Source organism: Parasteatoda tepidariorum, chromosome 2, assembly GCF_043381705.1.
Source record: "Parasteatoda tepidariorum isolate YZ-2023 chromosome 2, CAS_Ptep_4.0, whole genome shotgun sequence".
In the NCBI taxonomy this organism is placed as follows: domain Eukaryota; kingdom Metazoa; phylum Arthropoda; class Arachnida; order Araneae; family Theridiidae; genus Parasteatoda; species Parasteatoda tepidariorum.
The window spans coordinates 82,818,928-82,837,970 of NC_092205.1; the positions used below are offsets into that span (position 1 = coordinate 82,818,928).

At 29.4% G+C, this 19,043-nt stretch overlaps 1 protein-coding gene across 2 annotated transcripts in view; it reads right to left on the reverse strand.

The window, feature by feature from the left end:
• The window catches only part of LOC107449571 (uncharacterized), an 18,840-nt gene extending 2,247 nt beyond the window's left edge, over nt 1-16,593 (reverse strand). Inside the window, exons 1-7 of one of the 2 annotated variants that reach the window (XM_043051908.2) lie at nt 16,300-16,517; nt 14,638-14,666; nt 10,367-10,406; nt 8,471-8,638; nt 5,569-5,739; nt 4,289-4,429; nt 1,022-1,800 (exon numbers count right to left, since the gene is read on the reverse strand). In XM_043051908.2, coding sequence (XP_042907842.1) covers nt 1,022-1,800; nt 4,289-4,429; nt 5,569-5,739; nt 8,471-8,638; nt 10,367-10,406 — 1,299 coding nt within the window. In that variant the 5' untranslated portion in view covers nt 14,638-14,666; nt 16,300-16,517. Of the gene's footprint in view, nt 1-1,021; nt 1,801-4,288; nt 4,430-5,568; nt 5,740-8,470; nt 8,639-10,366; nt 10,407-14,637; nt 14,667-16,299 lie in introns of both variants that reach the window. The other variant, XM_043051907.2, reaches the window with a different exon arrangement.
• Nucleotides 16,594-19,043: the final 2,450 nt, after the last annotated feature.

Here is a 19,043-nt window from a genome sequence, read left to right on the forward strand (position 1 = left end):
TATATATATATATATATATATTCCCTTGTCATGAGTTGCTAAGTATTTCCTCAGTGTCCTTAAAAATTTGTAAAATATTTATGGAAAGACTGACTTTTTTTTAACCTTTTCGCGCACAAGGTAATTTCCTGTTATGGGTACTACGCAATTCTCATCTCTCCGCCAACTTCTTATGTGGAGTTATCTTTTATTTTATAACCGTAGTTGAACCGCAGACCCAATTTTTGGTTTGTTCAACGCCGTAACACTGTAATTTTAAACCTGATCCAGAAGACAAGGGAACTCCCGGTTGAAGTATCGGAAGAAATTTTTCCTTCTTGGACGACTTTTTGATAATCCAGAAGACAAGGGAACTCCCGGTTGAAGTATCGGAAGAAATTTTGTCTTCTTGGACGACTTTTTGATGGAACTAACCCTCATTTGCATTATATGGGAAGGAAAACCACGAACACCTTTCGCTGTTAGCCTCACGGCAAGGAGACTAACCCATGATCCGTCTTTCACTAAGGATATTTCACATCAAGTCAAGATCGGTGCAAGCCGGATGCGAAAGTCGCATCGATCAGTCATTGCTGGCATTCGATCCGGGTTCACCTGATTGAGAGGCAAGCTCTCTATCCCCTGAGCCACCACGGTTCAGGGTTTATCTATTTTTCTCTTTTATTTTATTTCAAAACCGTCGTTGAACACCTGACCCAATTACTTGGGTTTACGACTACTAATGTTTAATACCGTAGCCTTGTAATTTGAACCAATACAGAAGATAAGGAAAATCCTGGATCAGTGCCCTCAGGGGTATTGATTACTTATGGGAGCATGGAGGACTTTGAGACTTAACAGATTTAATGTGCATCAGTCACCATTTACTACACGGGGAGTCTTCAGCCGGCGGAGACCGAACACACGAATTCTTGGAAATGGGCACAGTGCCCTACCAACCAGGCTATCCCGATCCTTTATGAGAACACCCTATAGATATTCGCTTTTACAATATTTAAATTATGCAGAAAAAAATAATTACCTGGCAAGCACTTTCCATATCAGCATAAAATCCGGGTAACTTCTTTCTGGAACAGGTGAAGGAAGTCAATGGAATATTGTGATAATTAGGAAAATTCAATCCAGGAATTCCCATCATAGATTTCAACCAGAAATTAGTCTCCCTGTCAGCGTCATGCACAGGTTTTGATAAATCTTCCTCCGGATGCACAGGTTCTATCTTCTCAAAAATATCTTCTTTGTGATTTGATTCTTCTGGTTGTTGAGCTTCTTCAAAACCTGATATGCGTTCCAAATACTTAATAAAATCAGTTACGGATTCGGTGTCCAAAGGTGAATTGTCTTCTGGGGTTGTCAAAAGCATCCAATCATCGGTGGTAGTATGTGGATAGTCTACCATTTCTGGGTTATGATTATCGGTTGCTGGGGATGGCTTAGATGTTGTTTGTTTATCTTCTAAAGTCCTGTGTTCTTGGGGATGATTTGATTCATGTGATTCTACACTTGAAGAAATTTCACTAGCTGGCAGCACTTCCGCATCATAATGATCTAATTGTGATTCTGGAATTGTTCCCTCTTGATTAGCGTCATGGTCAGAACTGAAAAATGATTCAGTGTCGAATAGGCCAGAAGGATTTTCTGTGTTTGTGGCTGGCACGCCGTAAAAAATGGCATCCCAAAATCCATTATCGAAAGAGGTATCATTTTTCTCTGCGTTGTTTTCCTCAAAGAAATCATACAAAGCTTCTCTTTTGACTCTTGAAAAATTGTTCTGGTGTTGCCTCTTGAAAAAGTGTTTGGCTAAAAAATAAATATAATAACAGTTAAAGTTGGACACATCACATGCATCACTGTTACTGATTTTCTCCATCCCACTCCAAAAAAAATGTAAGTTGCAGTGAAAGTCTGTAGAATATAGACTTTCGCAGGTGATTGTTAACAATCACATAGTCGATTTGAACACGCGAAGTGTTTATGACGGATTTGATATTAATTTATTCATCGATATTTTTGTCATGTCAATTTTTTCTTTCTCCGCGTGGTGTTATTCAAGGCAATAAGACATTAATCATTGATCAGTTATGAATGAAATCGAAATCTTAATTAATTATATAGAGAAAAATACTTTTTGTTTTCTCGGTGACAGACTTAGTGATGGTAAAATAGCCTGATGCCAGATTTATCAAAAAAAATAATAATAAATAAATAAATAAATAAACTTATAAATAAAAAGTAATGACAGCTCATAGGTTCAAGCATGCGATCGTGTTTGTTTTTACCACACGGAGAAAAATAAATATTTAATAATTATTTGATATTTTAATTTCCGATTATCTGATTATTAAGTCCGATTTAATATCCGATTGTTAAGCCCGATTTAATATCCGATTGTTAAGTCCGATTTAATATCCGATTATTAAGTTCGATTTAATATCCGATTTGTAAGTCCGATTTAATATTCGATTATCCGATAGTCCAATTATTAATTCCGACTTAATATCCGATTATCCGATAGTCCGATTATTAAGTCCGATTTAATATCCGATTAGGATAGACTAGGAAAAACATCAGTGTTGGGAATACCGGGCAATGATACTTAACTTCAAAAAAAGTTTGGCAAAGTTTTTTAAGTTTAAAAAAGTGAAGTTCTTTTAGATTTTGAAAACATTAGGGTTAAGAATACTTGTTATTATCCCCTCACTTGCCCGGTGTTCCTAACACAGATGTTTTTTCCCCTTCCTAATCTATCCTAATCGGAAACTAAAACATCGCATAAATATTTAAATATCATTGAATAAATTAATATCAAATCGGATATGACAAATATTTCGGACATTTACCGGGGAGACTATATGATTGTTGACATTCACAGGTGAAAATCTGTGATCACCAATTCCATTCTTACACAGTATTTATGCTGTTCTGTAAGTAAAACCGCTATCACTTGAATTCAATTTGATAAATGACTGAATAAATACTGAGTATGAACACCTTATGCACCAAAAGTGACTATGAAGGTTTTTTCTTTTCTTATCTAACTCTATCTTAGACATAAATATCTGCTGAAACTCATAAGACTTTGGCATCCCTAAAAATTTTCTTTGCTCAATATATGAGACGTAATGTCATTTAATGAGTTGTATCCCTTTGTAGATAAATTTATGACGGGTTTACATTTATTGATTAAGGCCAAATGCCGTCACTTTGAAAATTCACAAATGTTTTATATGTGTTTCTACAAGGTGTTCAGTAATGATCACCCTTACTATATTACTTTAGAATCCTTGTAAAACAATATCCACATCAGGGGTTAACAGCTAATTTTCAAACGGAGAAGTACAAAATCGCCATTGAAATCTAACGAATAACTATAAAGGAAGAGTGAACTAAAACCATCAAAAACTGTTTGATTGCCGGAAGAAATCGGAGTTAAGAGGAGATTGTTAGAAATACCTCAAAATGTTATCCACCAATCTAAGTGGTTTTGATATTTTACGTTTCGCCCTTCTATTCTAGAGATTCTACGAAATTCAGAGGAACTTTAGTATTATTCTAGACATTTTAATAGTGATTCGTGCCCCTTATTGCGAATACATTTTTTATTAATTGTCCTATATTGAAAGCCTTGTTCCTTAATGTGAATGCTTTGTTGTAAATTGTCCCTTATTGTGTTAACTGTCTCATATTGTGAATTGCCTCCAAATCGTGATTGTTCTTGTTATGAATACAGATCATTGGCATAAATATATATTATTAGTAGCCAATAATATGTATTCGAAAGAATATATATTATTGGTAGTGATTACATAACACACTGAATATTAAATTATGCACTAAATAAAGCAATTGTGTTTTAAACGTGGAAAAAAAAGTGATTTAGTCGAAGAAAAAAAAAAAATATTTTTAGACAGTTAAAATCCTATTTTGTATGAAAATTATGTTTTATAAAAAAAAAATAATAAAAGTAGGATATATTTTTATTAATAGCCTGCTAGCTTATAGGAAAACGAACTTCAGACGTTAATTTAAAAGCAGAAAAGAAAAATACTGTGTTTTTACCGTTTTCGTAATATTAATCTGATTCTTTCCAAATGCAAATGAATGAATAATAAATTTTTTAGTATAAATTAATGTATTGGTTTGTGGACAAATCTGGTGTGAAAAAATCCTCAAGCTCATTTTTAGCAAAAATATTGAAGGTTTTTTTTTCAACATAAATAAATCATTTTTGGAAATTATATAAAAAAAATAATCCAACTAAAATCCCAGAAAAAAAAATTACTCTTACCTGATTTAACACTGCTGAATCGTTTTCCGTGGCTGCCTCTGAAGAAGGGGGACATTTGACCATAAGCTCTATTTACTTTAGGATATTTGGCCAATCTCCTTTTACGAACTCCATGATCCAAGTCAGTACTCTTCAAATCCACTAAAATAAAGACGGTTAAAAATTAAGGAAACGCATGGTTTTTGTTGCTGTTACTGCTGCAAATGCCAGTAAGCCTGCTTGAAATCAAGTGAGTTCAAACGTAAACTCATCCAGATGTCGTCTTCTGTGTCGCCTGTTAACCATATCACGCAGTGACTACAAATTCACTTCGTTTAAACTGTTGTATACCGCGCAATACTATTCACATAAATACTGATCTTCTACTGCCAGCTCATTTTATGTCCTTACGACGCACCCCGCTCCCATCACGTCATGGTGCATATATGCAAATTTTCTATTTTAGCTTACTGTGATTAGTCATCTAAAAAACCTTTCCCTCCTTTGTAACTGCCTGATTTGTTGTTATGATAGTTTTTCCATTTCGAGTTTAATTTTTGCACACCAGTGTAATATCATTAAATTGTTATGTATGATGTGATAAATGAATACCAATTTTAGTTTGTAAATTTTAAATAAAATCGTCACGGTTGGTACTTTTTAATTTAATAAAAAAGTTATCACAACAATATTTACTAATTGATAAATATAGCAATAAAGAGAATGAATAATTTGCTGATAATGCAATCATTTTTAGATAAGATTCAGGTCATTCAGAAATCGAGAGCAGCATTATTTTCAAAAGAGAGCTCAAATATTTTGTAGCATATTTTTTCTTCTTTTACTGATTATGGACTTCCTCGCGAAAATATGCAAGATTCATTAAACGAAAAATCCCAAGAAAATAAAGCAAAACTATATGCCAGATATCAAAAAAATTCTTTTTAAAAAGAAGAAAATTAGAAAGGTGGTAAAAGTTTATATATTTCGAGCTCCCAAAAATAGGCGCCCATTCTCAAGTCTCACCAGGCTAGAATAAGCAGGGAGATTTGAAACATAAAACGTAAAGTTGCCACTGAAATAACAAAACTAGAAAAACCGTGATAACCGAGTGTAAAACAGAAAAATGAAAAGTTGTCAATGAAAAATGGGAAACAAATAAATATGAAGCCGATATGATATAATCAGGATAAAAGATGAATATCATGAAAAATCTGATTATGATATAATCATAATATAAGATAATTTACTCAGTTTTATTTTTTTTAATCGATTTTGGGATATAAAATCTGTTATCTTACCTGCAGTTGAAGTAGAGTCAGTTTTCTTAGACATATACCTCGGATGTTGAACGTGAGTTTTCTCATATTTCTGTATCCATCGAGATAGTGTTTCATTCAATTGGGACAGAATAACAGGATCTACTTCTTCGATTCCTCTCCAATAGTGTTCGTAATCTCTTTTTAATTTCTCTGTAAGTTATACAAAACAAGTTATTTTGGTTTACAATGCAGTCGAAATCATATAGGAAAAATAACTATTTAAATGCATCGCTGTCTGTTCTCTGTCGTCACATGAACACCTTTTTTACAAATAATATGTTATTTTTATGACTTCTGTGAATTTGCTACATTTATTACTGTTAGGTCACCCGAGTCGAAATTTTTGATGGTTTTCCATTGGTGGACCAACATAATCCTGATGGAAACCATCAATAATTCCATTATGAACCATAATATTTTTTGATCGTAACCAACATAAGTAACCATCACAGCGAAGTAGGAATTCGGACTGATTTATGATGATCCAACATAAGAATATCAACATGTTTTGATGGTTTGTTCATGTTGAAGCATCAGAAATTTCCATCATACAAAATCAAATGTTGGAACGATTATGAACTGCCATCATCTCAATGTAGGAATTTGGACTGGTTTATGATGATTCAACATAAGAATATCAACTTGTTTTGATGGTTTGTTCATGTTGAAGTATCAGAAATTTCCATCATAGTTTCTTAGAAATCAAATGCTGAAACGATTATGAACTACCATCATCCCAATGTAGGAATTTGGACTGCTTTATGATGGGCCAACATAAAAAACAAATTGTTTTGATGGTATATTCCTGAGAACGAACAAGAATTCCCATTAAACCATCATGGAAATGAGTAGTTGGAACCATCAGTGATCATCATGAGTTGCTGGTCCATGAGAATCAAACTTCTCTTGATGGTTAGCCATCATAGAAATGACATAGAATTTTCCATCATGGAATGATGGAAGTTTGTTAGCATATCAAAAACCATGAATCGCCCTGAAGCCATCATAAACCATCAAAATGTTTTGATGGGAGCATCAAGAATTTTGACTTGGGCAAGATAAGCCTATTTGCGTGAATTTGCTACAGCTTCTGTGAATTTGCAACATTTATGACTATTAGGTCAAGACAAGCCTATTTTCGTGAATTCGCAACAGCTTCTGTAAATTTGCAACATTTGTGAATGTTAGGTCAAGATAAGTCTTTTTTCGTCAGCACCATCTGTACTAAATCTGATAATGGCGTTAAAGGTTTGTATGAAGAAAATACTTTGTCTTGGGAAAATAGTAAACGTTTGTAATCTAATTTCTTAATATTTAATATACTTTTCCATCTCTGGATTATCTGAGCTCATAAAAACATACAGACATTGAGAATTATTCATTGATTATGGTAATTTTCATCTAAAATCTCGCCAACTTGGCAACTTCAAAAATGTTTCGTGATTTTTTAAATATTTAAGTTATTTGCCCGTTCTATTGTATAACCCAGATCACTCTTTGCGGCAAGATGGTACAGATTGTTTAAAATAGTAGCTTTACCTCAAGTACAAGACACTTAACAGTAAAAAAACGGATGGGACCAATTTTGACCATCTAGTTTTTCTGCTGCTCTGAAATTAGAAAAATAACTTATTGAAAGTGTTGAGTATTTCTGACTTCTCATAATTTGATCCAATTTAAGTGCTAATTTAATATTCATATGTTAGCCTTATAGAAACGCTTAAATATAGCGAAAGTAAGAACTCCCCTAGCCATTCGTCTGAAGCCGTGGCGGTGACTATGGTAACGACGCATAACTATGTCAAGTAAGGGTGTGGATCACTAGTTTTGGCTCGAGTCGAAGAGAGAAAGGTAATCTTTTTCTCCGGTCTATTGCGTTAGCCCTAGAGTGGAGAAAAACTACGCTTCTTGAAATGCGCTATTCTTGTTTCCATAGTAGCAGACGGCCTCAGACTTTGTGGAGGGGGGAGTTCTTACCGTAGACAAACTATAGAACCTTATTCTTAGAATGATGGGATAAACTATTTAAACTANCATGAATCGCACTGAAACCAACATAAACCATCAAAATGTTTTGATGCTCTCCTAGATTTAGATAGTTTTGGGTATAGAATTTTCCATCGTGGAATGATGGAACTTTGTTGGAATATCAAAAAAACATGAACGAATATGGGAAAATCCTGAATGATGGTGACTATTAAATGATGTTGGATTATCATGAATCGCACTGAAACCAACATAAACCATCAAAATGTTTTGACGCTCTCTTAGATTTAGATAGTTTTGGGTATAAGGTTTCTTTTGGTTTAGATAAGGAACTCCAGTTTCATTAAAAAAAAACTTGCTTATTTCAATATATCTATAATTATTATTTACAGCGAAAAAGAAACTGCGTTTTCTAAGAAAATAATACGTATAATTGAAGAGTCAGTGCTCAGTTTATTCAAGTATTTTCGCTAAAATAAAATATATAAAATGCAAATCATAAGTATATATAAATCGTATAAAATGCCATAAAATATCGACGATCAAGTTTGTTATATATACTTTATAACATTAATCATGATAATATTTTGAGAGCTTGGATATCTATCATCTAACTGATCTACACACAAGCAAACAAGAAAGGGCCAAATGGTTCATTCAGTCTTTTTATGCATACAGCAATGTTCAGTCTTCCTAGTGTTAAATTGAGACTTTTGATTGTTTCCCACTCTTCTATCCTCAAAATTGATTCGGCAGATTTTGACAGCGCTTTTATTATATCTCTGTCAACTATTAATTTGTAATCCTAATTATACTTAATTTTTGACAAGGATATATGCGTCGTAGCAGCAAATTAAAACTATTTAATGCTTGCAGTGGAAACCTAATTTCTTACCTTCATTCAATGCAACTTCTTTTGAAACGTTGTCATTGGAAGCTTTCTGATGCCTTGCATTCATCTTTATTTTGTACCAGTGGCAAAATGATGAAGCTATTTCTTCCAATCTATCTCTTATCTCTTTCCTCTTGCATCGCTTGGTGACATCTGAAGTCGCCATTGTACCTAAATGATGAAAAGTCATCATTAGCCTACGGAAGTCGTAATAACTTACGCAACACGAAAGACATTTTTATAATAATATAATGTTCCCGTAACATAACTGCATAGCTTCAGATGTGCTCTGAAAATGTTTCTGTTAAAACATTGTAGAAAATAAAGTGTAAATAAAAACTTTGCAAAATTTTTTATCTGAAACATTTATTTTGGAGTAAACCCCCAATTCTTCTACTAAATTCTTTCATAATACCTGGCAACTTCAATGCATAATTAGTTTGTTTGTGTTCTACATGGCTCCATGCCTGTTTTGTGATATTTGAGAAAAATATGGATTAATAATTGTGAAAGAATCTTTGTGAAGGATTATAGAATGTGTCACTTAAGAGAATTAACACTTGACGGAGTAAGTTAACTCGAAAAAGAACGGAAAGCGCAGTTGCTAACGTAAACAAAGCCATGTTTTAACAACCAATCAGGCTCGAGATACCCACACTACGTCACTTGCAGGTATCCCATTTAAAAGAAAAGTCTTTCACAAAAGCATGATTGAACTGAGAAATTCTTTAATTTTTTGACGAGATACAATCACATAAACAACAATCTGCGTCAATGTTTATTACAGTTTCCTGATGTTTCTTTTATTTATTTATTCATTTGCATTAGCATCTACGACAAATCTATGCCACACTGCAGTTCAGTGAATGCAAAAATTGCTTGTGATTTTGCAAGCAACCTTTTTGATATGTTGAAGAGAATCTTTCAAAAAATTTTGAAAAATTAGATCAAGCGAAATAGCATTCATAATTTTTGGTATTCTACGTGCTTTTTCTCAAAAATGTAAATCAATAAAATTATAAGAATATAGCAATCATGAATGAATTTTGTGTTTCTGAAAAGTTTGTCTTATTTATTTATTATTCTTTTTGTTGTTAAATTTACGTTGATGAATGATTGATGAAAACCGAGGTTGAAAAATTCTGTCATTGTTAATTACGCTAGATATTTATCGAAAGTAAAAAAAAAAAGTTGTTGTTGTCATAGGCTATTAAGGCAAGGTGCTCGATTGACTTTTCCAGTGGCGCTATCTATGGCCAAGAATTCGACTTCTATCTCACCCGTTCAATAGGGTGGATTCATTCATTCACAAATCGTAATTTTGACCTGAATCAGAGAACGATCTATCTCCAATTCAGTACCCCCAGGTATAATTTGTTATGGGATCATGGAGGTCTTTGTGACCCAACAGATTTAACGTGCACCAGTCACAATTTACAACACGGGGAGTCATCGACCGTCTGGATTCGATCTCCCGTTCTCACGAACGCTAAGTCTAGCACCCTGCCAACCAGACTATCTGGACCTAAAAGAACAGTTAAATATTTAATACTAATCTGCCTTTTTGACAATGATTATAGCAACATTATCATTGTATAACTTTTTCAGAAAAAAAAATCCCCATGGAAATTGTATTTTCTAAGATTCCGCGCATTGGATTCCTCAAATTAGAATTGTGCAACTCATGTTCAACTTTAATGTTTTGAAAGATAATGCCGAACTGAAAGAATATTCAACCTCAGTTCAATTTTGTGAAAATTAAAAATAAAAGGGTTTAAAAATATATTTTAAACCCTATTTCCATCTCGACCTCTTTGATAATTAAGTTTAATCGGAAAAAACAAAAGCTTCTAAAAATAAAAAGTTTAAAAAAATTAATGAATAAATAGGAGTACTTACCAGCACACATCAGGACCAGCAGTATTATCTTGAATTTCATCTGCAATTAAAATAATGAGTGATCAAATTTTGTGTATTTTATAACATTTTTAAAAGTACTACTAGTGAATATTCTCCTAAACACTAGTTATGCGGTGAAGTGTTCCTGAATAATATAGATGGCAGCACTTTATTGGATTCTTTAATCATTGAAAGTTTTTGCTCTTTTTTTAAAAGTTTTTTGAAAGGGATTAGCACTAAATTTTTAAAGATCTGGCAATTAATATTTTATTTTATTTTCACTTGGTTATTCTAACTGTAACTTTATCTTTATTAATATTTCTTTTTAGTAGACGTGTCTTTATAAGTATTTTCTCAGAGTACTTTCGTATTTTTTTTTTTGTAGGTCATTGAATTTTTATCTTCATTTCAATATTTGAATTTTTAATTGCATTTTCTTATTCAGTTAATGAGTTATGGGAACTCGGAGCACAGTCAGTTTTGGGGGCTCCAGTGTGTCCCTTGATGAAGTAAGTGCTGTTTTTGCTAACATGCATATCTTTAGAATTTCGTTTTTTCTTGTTTTGGTTTCCTACTTCTTCTTTAAATTGCCTAGCTTTACATGCCCAGGCTCGTAGGTGGGTGACAATACTTGGGAGGGGGGGATATTATTTTTAGAACATTCCTGACCATAGAGAGATAAAGTGTAGCTCAGGGGGCGGGGTTCAAGTCCCCTCAGTTACGTCCTTGCACACATTGGTAGAAAAAGCAATTTTTGCTTAGAATAAGGCAAAAACTCATAGCTTCAAAAAAAAAAAAAAAAAAAANAAAAAACAAAAAAAAAAAAAAAAAAAAAATTCAAAATCTTTTTTAAGGAATTTTTATTTTCTAATTGTTTTCATTTTTTGCATAAAAAAATATGAATTTTAATTTTCAGATTTTTTTTTATAATTTTATTTATATATTTGTTTACTTATTTTACAGATTGCAGAATGCTTTTATGTATTTTTCCCCACTTTGGTGGTGAAACATTGTCCACTAGTTTTAAATAAAAAGATAATTATGTTGTAACATATAAATATCCAAAAGTTCACTTAAAATGAAATTTTTACCTTTCTTATAATTCTTTATTGCAATTTAAAATTCCTACCAACGGGGGTAAATGTTATAAAATTTTATAATAGATAATCACTTTGTAAAGGCATACAAATAAAAATAAAGCATAAAATAACATTTTTTAAATAGATAATCATTTTGTAAAGGTATGCAAATAGAAAAAAAAATCATAAAATATTTTTAAATGATGATCATTTAGTAAAAAAGCACACAAATAGAAAAAAGTCATAAAATAGTCTTTTTTAGAAAGATAATCATTTTGTAAAGTCATACAAATAGAAAAAAATCGTAAAATAATATTTTTTTAAATAGATAATCGCTTTGTAAAGCCATGTAAATAGAAAAAAAAAATCCTAAAATAATATTTTTTAAATAGATAACCACTTTCTAAAGGCATTCAAATCGAAAACCAAAATAATACCTTTAGATAGATAATCATTTTGTAAAAGCAACAAATAGAATAAAAAATCATAAAATAATATTTTTAAATAGATAATTAGGTTGATAAGGCACCATACTAATAGAGAAAAAAATCATAAAATAATATTTTTTAAATGACAAAATTATACCAAATGCTGTCCAATATAATAGACGCTGGGTGTCAAGAGCATATGGGAAACAATTTCGAAAAACCAATAAAAAAGCGAAACAAATGTCGAATGGTACCTATTTAAACATTAACCATCGGACCCTCCCTTATTAAATAGGTGAATCACATCCTTGAATCTCTTTTAGAATATTTTTTTTCTTTCATAAGATATTTCAGAAAAAAAAAGATAATCAGCGTTATTTAGAAAATGTATTGTGCTATAAAATGAAAGAAAAAAAAAGCAAGAAACAAAGAAAAGAATCGTCCTGAATAACTTTTGATCAATTAATTGGATTGTCATGTTCTAAGACACAATCTTAATGGTTCAAGTGCGTGACCTCTAAGATGCAAATTAATTAATATAAATATTTTAACGTACGAAATCAGAAACAAAATCAGATTTTCTCTGAATGAACATATCTTTTTTTCTATGGATTGGATTTCTAACTATCAAGATATAGGAAAAAGCCGCAATCTGGGAAATATGATCTCAATGGTTTGGTCCAGAGTGCGGTCCAAAGTACTTTTTGCGTATTTCACCATGTATCTCGGAATTTTTAAGCATAATTATAAACTTTTGAGCATAATTATAAAATCCTTTTATCGAAAGATAAATCCATGCAAAAATAACATTTTTAGGCATCATTTATTATTATTTTTAATTTAATAATATTCGAAAAAATTTTGAACTGTAAGGCATAAAAATGTTGACATTTTTTTAAAGAATGTAATTTTATAAGTAAAATTACAGAATCTGTGCGAATCCGGTTGGAAAAAATCATGAGAAATCAAATTCTAAACAACTTCTTTAAAATTCCATTTCTCAAGAAATTTTCCACAGATTTCGGATAAATTTTGTATACCTTACTTAGAATTCAAAATATTTTTAACTATGATAAAATGATATAGAAAAAAAAAATATTTATTAAAGAGTATATTTTGCAAGAAAGTATTTTTGGATAAAAGAAGTTTAAAATTGCGTGCACAAAATTTTTGTTTCGCGTAAAAAATTCTCGAAATATGGCGAGATACAGAAGAAATAACCAACTTTGAAATACAGAAGAAGTAACTAACTCCTAACTTTGGACTGCTCCCCTGACTAAACTTTGAGGGTCTCTAATCTAAATCCTTCCAAAAAAGGTATGTTTAATTAGTGAAAGTACGCTTTTGTGTCTGATTTTGTAACGTAAAATGCTATTTGCACTAATTAATTAGCATATATTGGGTTACCTCTTAAACTATTAAGATCGAGCTCTGGTCAAAATTTTTTCACAAAAAGGAAATTTATGAATTAATTATTTTATAAAAATTGGAGAAAATTTTTTTGACAGCATCATGAAGTTGAAAGTTATGTTGTTCACAATTTGTGATTCATCCAATAACATCCAATAACAAAATTTTAATTTAAAAAAATTTTTCACATGGCTGAAAAAACAGTTTTTTGCTATTTTTTTTAACAGTTTATATATATATNTATATAATTATATATATATATATATATATATAGGTAGAACACGTAAAACAAATATTAATAAAATTTTTTTTAATTAACCTTTAAAGTCTAAAATATCTATGCATCATTCTCTCAGACAAATTATTTTTAAATTTATTCGAAAAGAAAATTGTTACTATACTTCACTCTTTCCTTACTCTTTTATATTTGTTCATTTTCAAATTAATATAGGAAAACAAAATAAAAATATTTAATCAAACAATGGGTTGTTAACTCCTGTGGTAATCAAAATATTGCTTTTAAATATTTAAAAGAAACTTCATAAATTATTAATTTAATAAAGCGCCACTTGGATTAATGTACATTTATATATTAATTATAATAAAAAAAAAATTAAAAAATTTAACTGATGAAAGTAGGAAAAAAATAGCTAGTGCTGCCATCTGTTAGTTTTTTTTAAAAAAAAAGCAACAACTAATGGTTTCACATTTTTATTTATTGTCAGAACTAATCAGATCAATCAGATTTGATATCCTATAATAACTGAAATTTTGTAACATTTTCTCAATAAAGAGGTAAAATTAAAATTAAAACTAAATTTAGGAGCACATATTATAGTATTTGTCACTTTCATTCAATTAGTTATTTCAAAAATATACTAGAATTAAGGTTAATTTTTTTGGTCACCTTTTTCAGCGTAATCTACAAATAAAATGCTTTCAAAACAATTTAGAATTCTGTTTATTTTATAAAAAATAGTTATGTATTCTGATAACCAATTGTTCGAAACAAAATTAAGAGTCAAATCTCACTCTCTTTTTACGATTATTGGCTTTATAAATTCTTCGTTTTCTGTATTATCAATATAGCATCGTCACTTTACATTTTAACGGTAATAATCCTAATTACAAATCAACTGCGCAAAAGCATTAAATTAAAGGAAAACAAATTCTTTTTAGATTTACAATGTTTGAAAAAAAGCATAATTTAATATTTAAAAATTATTTTTAATATTTATCTCTAAATTTTTTACTATTATTCATTGTATTAACAACTAACTACTACAACTAACAAAAAAATGGCAAAAATTTTTGTTGCTAGAGATAAGGAAACAAAAATAGAAAGTAATAATACCTTGTATTATTCTTTGCTGCACACAAATGCTAAAATTAACAAAGAAAAGCAACTACATGATTTTATAAATGTATGTACAAACAATTAGTTTGCAGGAGGGAAGGAATTATATTAATTGAATTATACAAGCAGTTAAAAAAAGGTTAATTAACTAAATAAAAAAAATGTAAGGAAGTCATAAATATTTACAAAACTGAAATTTCATTTGTTTGAGAAAAAAAGTAACAATAATATGTGAAAAACCTTCTATTTAGCGAGAAGTCAGAACATGTAATTTTAATATTTAAATTAATGTTGTTATAAGAGAACTAATGTTACAAACAATTCGATCTAAATTAAATAAAAGACGGAAATTAAATCCCCCAGACACTATTTCGTCCTGATTAATTCATATTTCTTTCTGATAGTTCGTATTCGTATACAAATAATTTATATACATATAATTAATTTTTATAGTAAAAAAAAGAATAAAGCATGGTATTGTGAAATATATTAAGAGAGTAAACAATGCAAAGTATTTTATTCCTTTTATTTTATTAATTTTTATTGAATAAACACAAAAATCAAATGACAAAAACAATACTTTGTCCAGATTTATAAGCGTATTTTTTTGAACATTTTAATCCGTATAGAATTACTTTTTCATGGGAACTTGTTTTAAATTATGATTGTTTGAAATATAATAGATAAAATATTGGAATACTTGGATACTCAGATTTAATTAATACCTATTGAATACAAAAATGAAATAAGAAAAACAATGTTTGTCAATAAAAACTTTTTATCGTGATAGTTCGAAATACATTAAAATAAATAATATGAATAATTTGACTTTCAGACTTAATTCAGTGTAATTGAATGAACTAATGCACACAAAAATAAAATGGCAAAAGCAATATTTTGTCTAGATAGGTGAATATATTTTAATCTGATTTCATAATCTGTATGAAAACAACTTTTTTATGGGTTTAAAAAAAATTTTTTTTTGATCATGATAGCCAAAATACTTTAGCATAAATAATGCAAATATTTTGACTCTCAGATGTAACTAATTTCAATCGAATAATCGCAAAATTGAAAGGGTGAGAACAATATTTTGTAAAACAATATTTTTTTATCATAATCGTTTGGACTACATTAGAATAAATAAAGTAAATCATTTAACCTTCAGATTTAATACATTGTAGTTGAGTGAATACAAAAATGAAATGGTGAAAGCAATATTTTGCAAAACAATATTGTTTTAATTATAATAGTTTGAACTACATTGGAATAAATAAAGCAAATACTTTGACCTTCAGATTTAATGCATTGTAGTTGAGTGAACACAAAAATGAAATGACAAAAGCAGCATTTCATCCAGATTTGTGTATATATTTTAATCTGATAGTTTTTAATCCGGTTAAAAAGAACCTTTTATGAGGCAAAAAAAAAATTTTTTTTTTATGATGTTAGTCTGAAATACATTAACATGAATAAGGCAAATAATTTATCTCGCAGATTTTAACTAATTCCAATGGAATGAACACAAAAATGAAATGGTGGAAATAATATTTTATCAAGATATGTATAATTTTTGGACATTTTTAATTCATATAGAAACGATTTTTTACGGGAAAATAAAATAATGGAATTAGAAGAAAAAAAATAGTAAAATCTTACCGTTATTAAGTATACTATCCGTTCATAAGAAAACAATAATTTCCTCTCACACGTTCAACAACATGCACGTACACAATTATTGCCGGCTATTTTTGAACACGACACCCCACACTAAAAATCTCCCCCGGAGTATTGCAAAAGATCCCAGGAATCTGGTTTTCAAATAGACCCACCAATGTAGAAGAGTTTCTGCGATTTCCAGAAAAACTCCCCGTGATAAGATTTTCCCCATGCATTGCTGTCGTAGCCAAACAGGCCAGACGTGCGTCATGCATACAACGGACAATGGAGTGAAAAGAAAGAGATGGGAGGTCCACGTCCATACATTTTTGAAAGTGACCTATGACCTTCTCAGGACGAATTCAAAAGACTGGTTATTATAGTTTCTTTAATATAGTCAGCTAGTATTTATAAAGAAATATATTCAAGACCACCTTAGCACTGCATTTCTTTATGTTTAAGAAACGTAGTAAAATAAGCACAGTTTTCAATTTGATTTTACAAATATAAATTTTGCATATTTGTTTTTAAGATTTACGTGTAAATATTTGTATATTTTTTTAATAAATATAGATTAAAATGTTAATATGAATTTTTATCAAATATACATATAAATTTTAAGTCCATTTGATAAAAATTTTTATATTATCAAATATACATATAAATTTTAAGTCCATTTGATAAATATGATTTTCATAATTGTTTTAAAGACTTACGTCCTATGATTTACATAAATGTTTTTAATATTTACGTCCTATGATTTACATAATTGTTTTTAAGATTTACGTGCAAATATTTGTATGATTTTTTCTAATAAATATAGATAAAAATTTTAATATGAATTTTCATCAAATATACATATAAATTTTAAGTTCATTTGATAAAATTTTTTATATTATCAAATATACATCTAAATTTTAAGTTCATTTGATAAATATGATTTACATAATTGTTTTTAAGATTTACGTCCTATGACTTACATAATTGTTTTTAAAGATTTAAGTGTAAATATTTGTATAATTTTCTTTTATTAAATATAAATATAAATTTTAATATGAATTTTTATCAAATATACTTATAAATTTTAAGTCCATTTGATAAAAATATAAATATTATAATTACAGATATATGATTAATATGTTCGTTGTTAGACCTCCAAAAATTTAGTAATATTTTTTTTCCTCAAATTTCTATGATATTAATTAATTAAAGGAAAGAAATATCCGCATGAAATTTATATTGTTCTCTTTGTCGATGCGACTCAGCATCAAACTTTATTTTTATGATTATAAATAAACTAACCTACAAGTTTGCTAATTCTTATAGAAAGTGCTAAAATTTAGTAATATCATTTTTATTGGGAAAAGTTTATTTGTTCATTATCCCTTAATGAGTTTTATGATTTCTTTCATTCCATGAAAAAAAAAATTTCTTACATCTAATGAATTTGATCATTCATACAAAAAGCTTTTAAATCTAATATTAAATTTTTTGTCAGAAAAATATGATTGATTTAATTTTCCTTAATGAGTTTAATTTATTATTGCATGAAATAAAGAATTTTTAGTCTAATATCTGACAAATTTATTCATTCTCTATGAACGGCTTATTTTTCAATGTCGTTTTTCATAATGAGAACTAATTTTTTTTCGAAGCAGTAAAATTTGTTTTTCCTGTTATGAGTTTTACCATTTCATACCTTCCCTTACTTTATCTAACATTAGATTATTTGGTGTTCACATTTGTATATATTTACCAAATAAACAAATATTTTGTCTAACTTAAAAAAATTCTTTGTACCCCAAGCAGGAATCCAAGCACTTTATAAATTTAATGATAGAAAAAAAGATAATTAATTAATAACCCGTAATTAATATATATATATATACAATTAGTTTTTGTTTTGATGCTAATGCTATAAAAACAAATAATACAAAATTTCGGTGCAATTTTTTAAGCAAATAAATTATTGTCGTTTTTAATAGTTTCGGAGAAGCTTGTCCAACTAACGTTTTCTGAACGGCAACTGAGAACATTTTAAAATTTTTTAATAGAGAGTATATGACTAATTTCTAAGCAATCGAGTGTTGAACCAAGTCTGGATATTGTTTTAAAAAGTTGTGGATTATGTCCAAAATAGATATCTGAAGTAGACCCCCTCCCCCGTGCTGAGCTTTGGTCAATTTACTAAGAAGGAGGAAGTCAAAAGATACGTAACTTAAACATTGTTATCAATGATACCCAACTGAGGTATTGTTTCAAATGTTTTAATCTTTTTTTTTAATTTTTTTTTTTTTTTTTTTTTTTTTTTTTTTGCTACATTGAAGAAAAAAAAAAGGAAACCATTTTTCTCGACTGATCACAAGTTTGAATTTTCAAAAAATATGTAAGTGAGCGAATTTATACTAGTTAAAATTTTGATCGTTAAAAATGTATACCTTTTCATTAGCTGGGCACAGAGCAAACATTCATATCGGATCCTGCGCCAATATGTTCTTCAAGTTTTGAAACTAACAGACAATGAGAAGAAAAAAAATCACCACTGTAAGGAGAATATTTTAATAGTTAAGAAAAAAATGGAATAAGAATCCGATACGGGAATGTTCCCAATAGTCCACCTAGATGAACTGCTCTAGCAACCAGCTGACGGAAAAGAATCTTAAAATGTATTCCCATTGGGGAAACTATTTACTTAAAGCTTTTAAAGGAGGTTCTCAAATTTATTTAACCTTCCAAAGACGAAA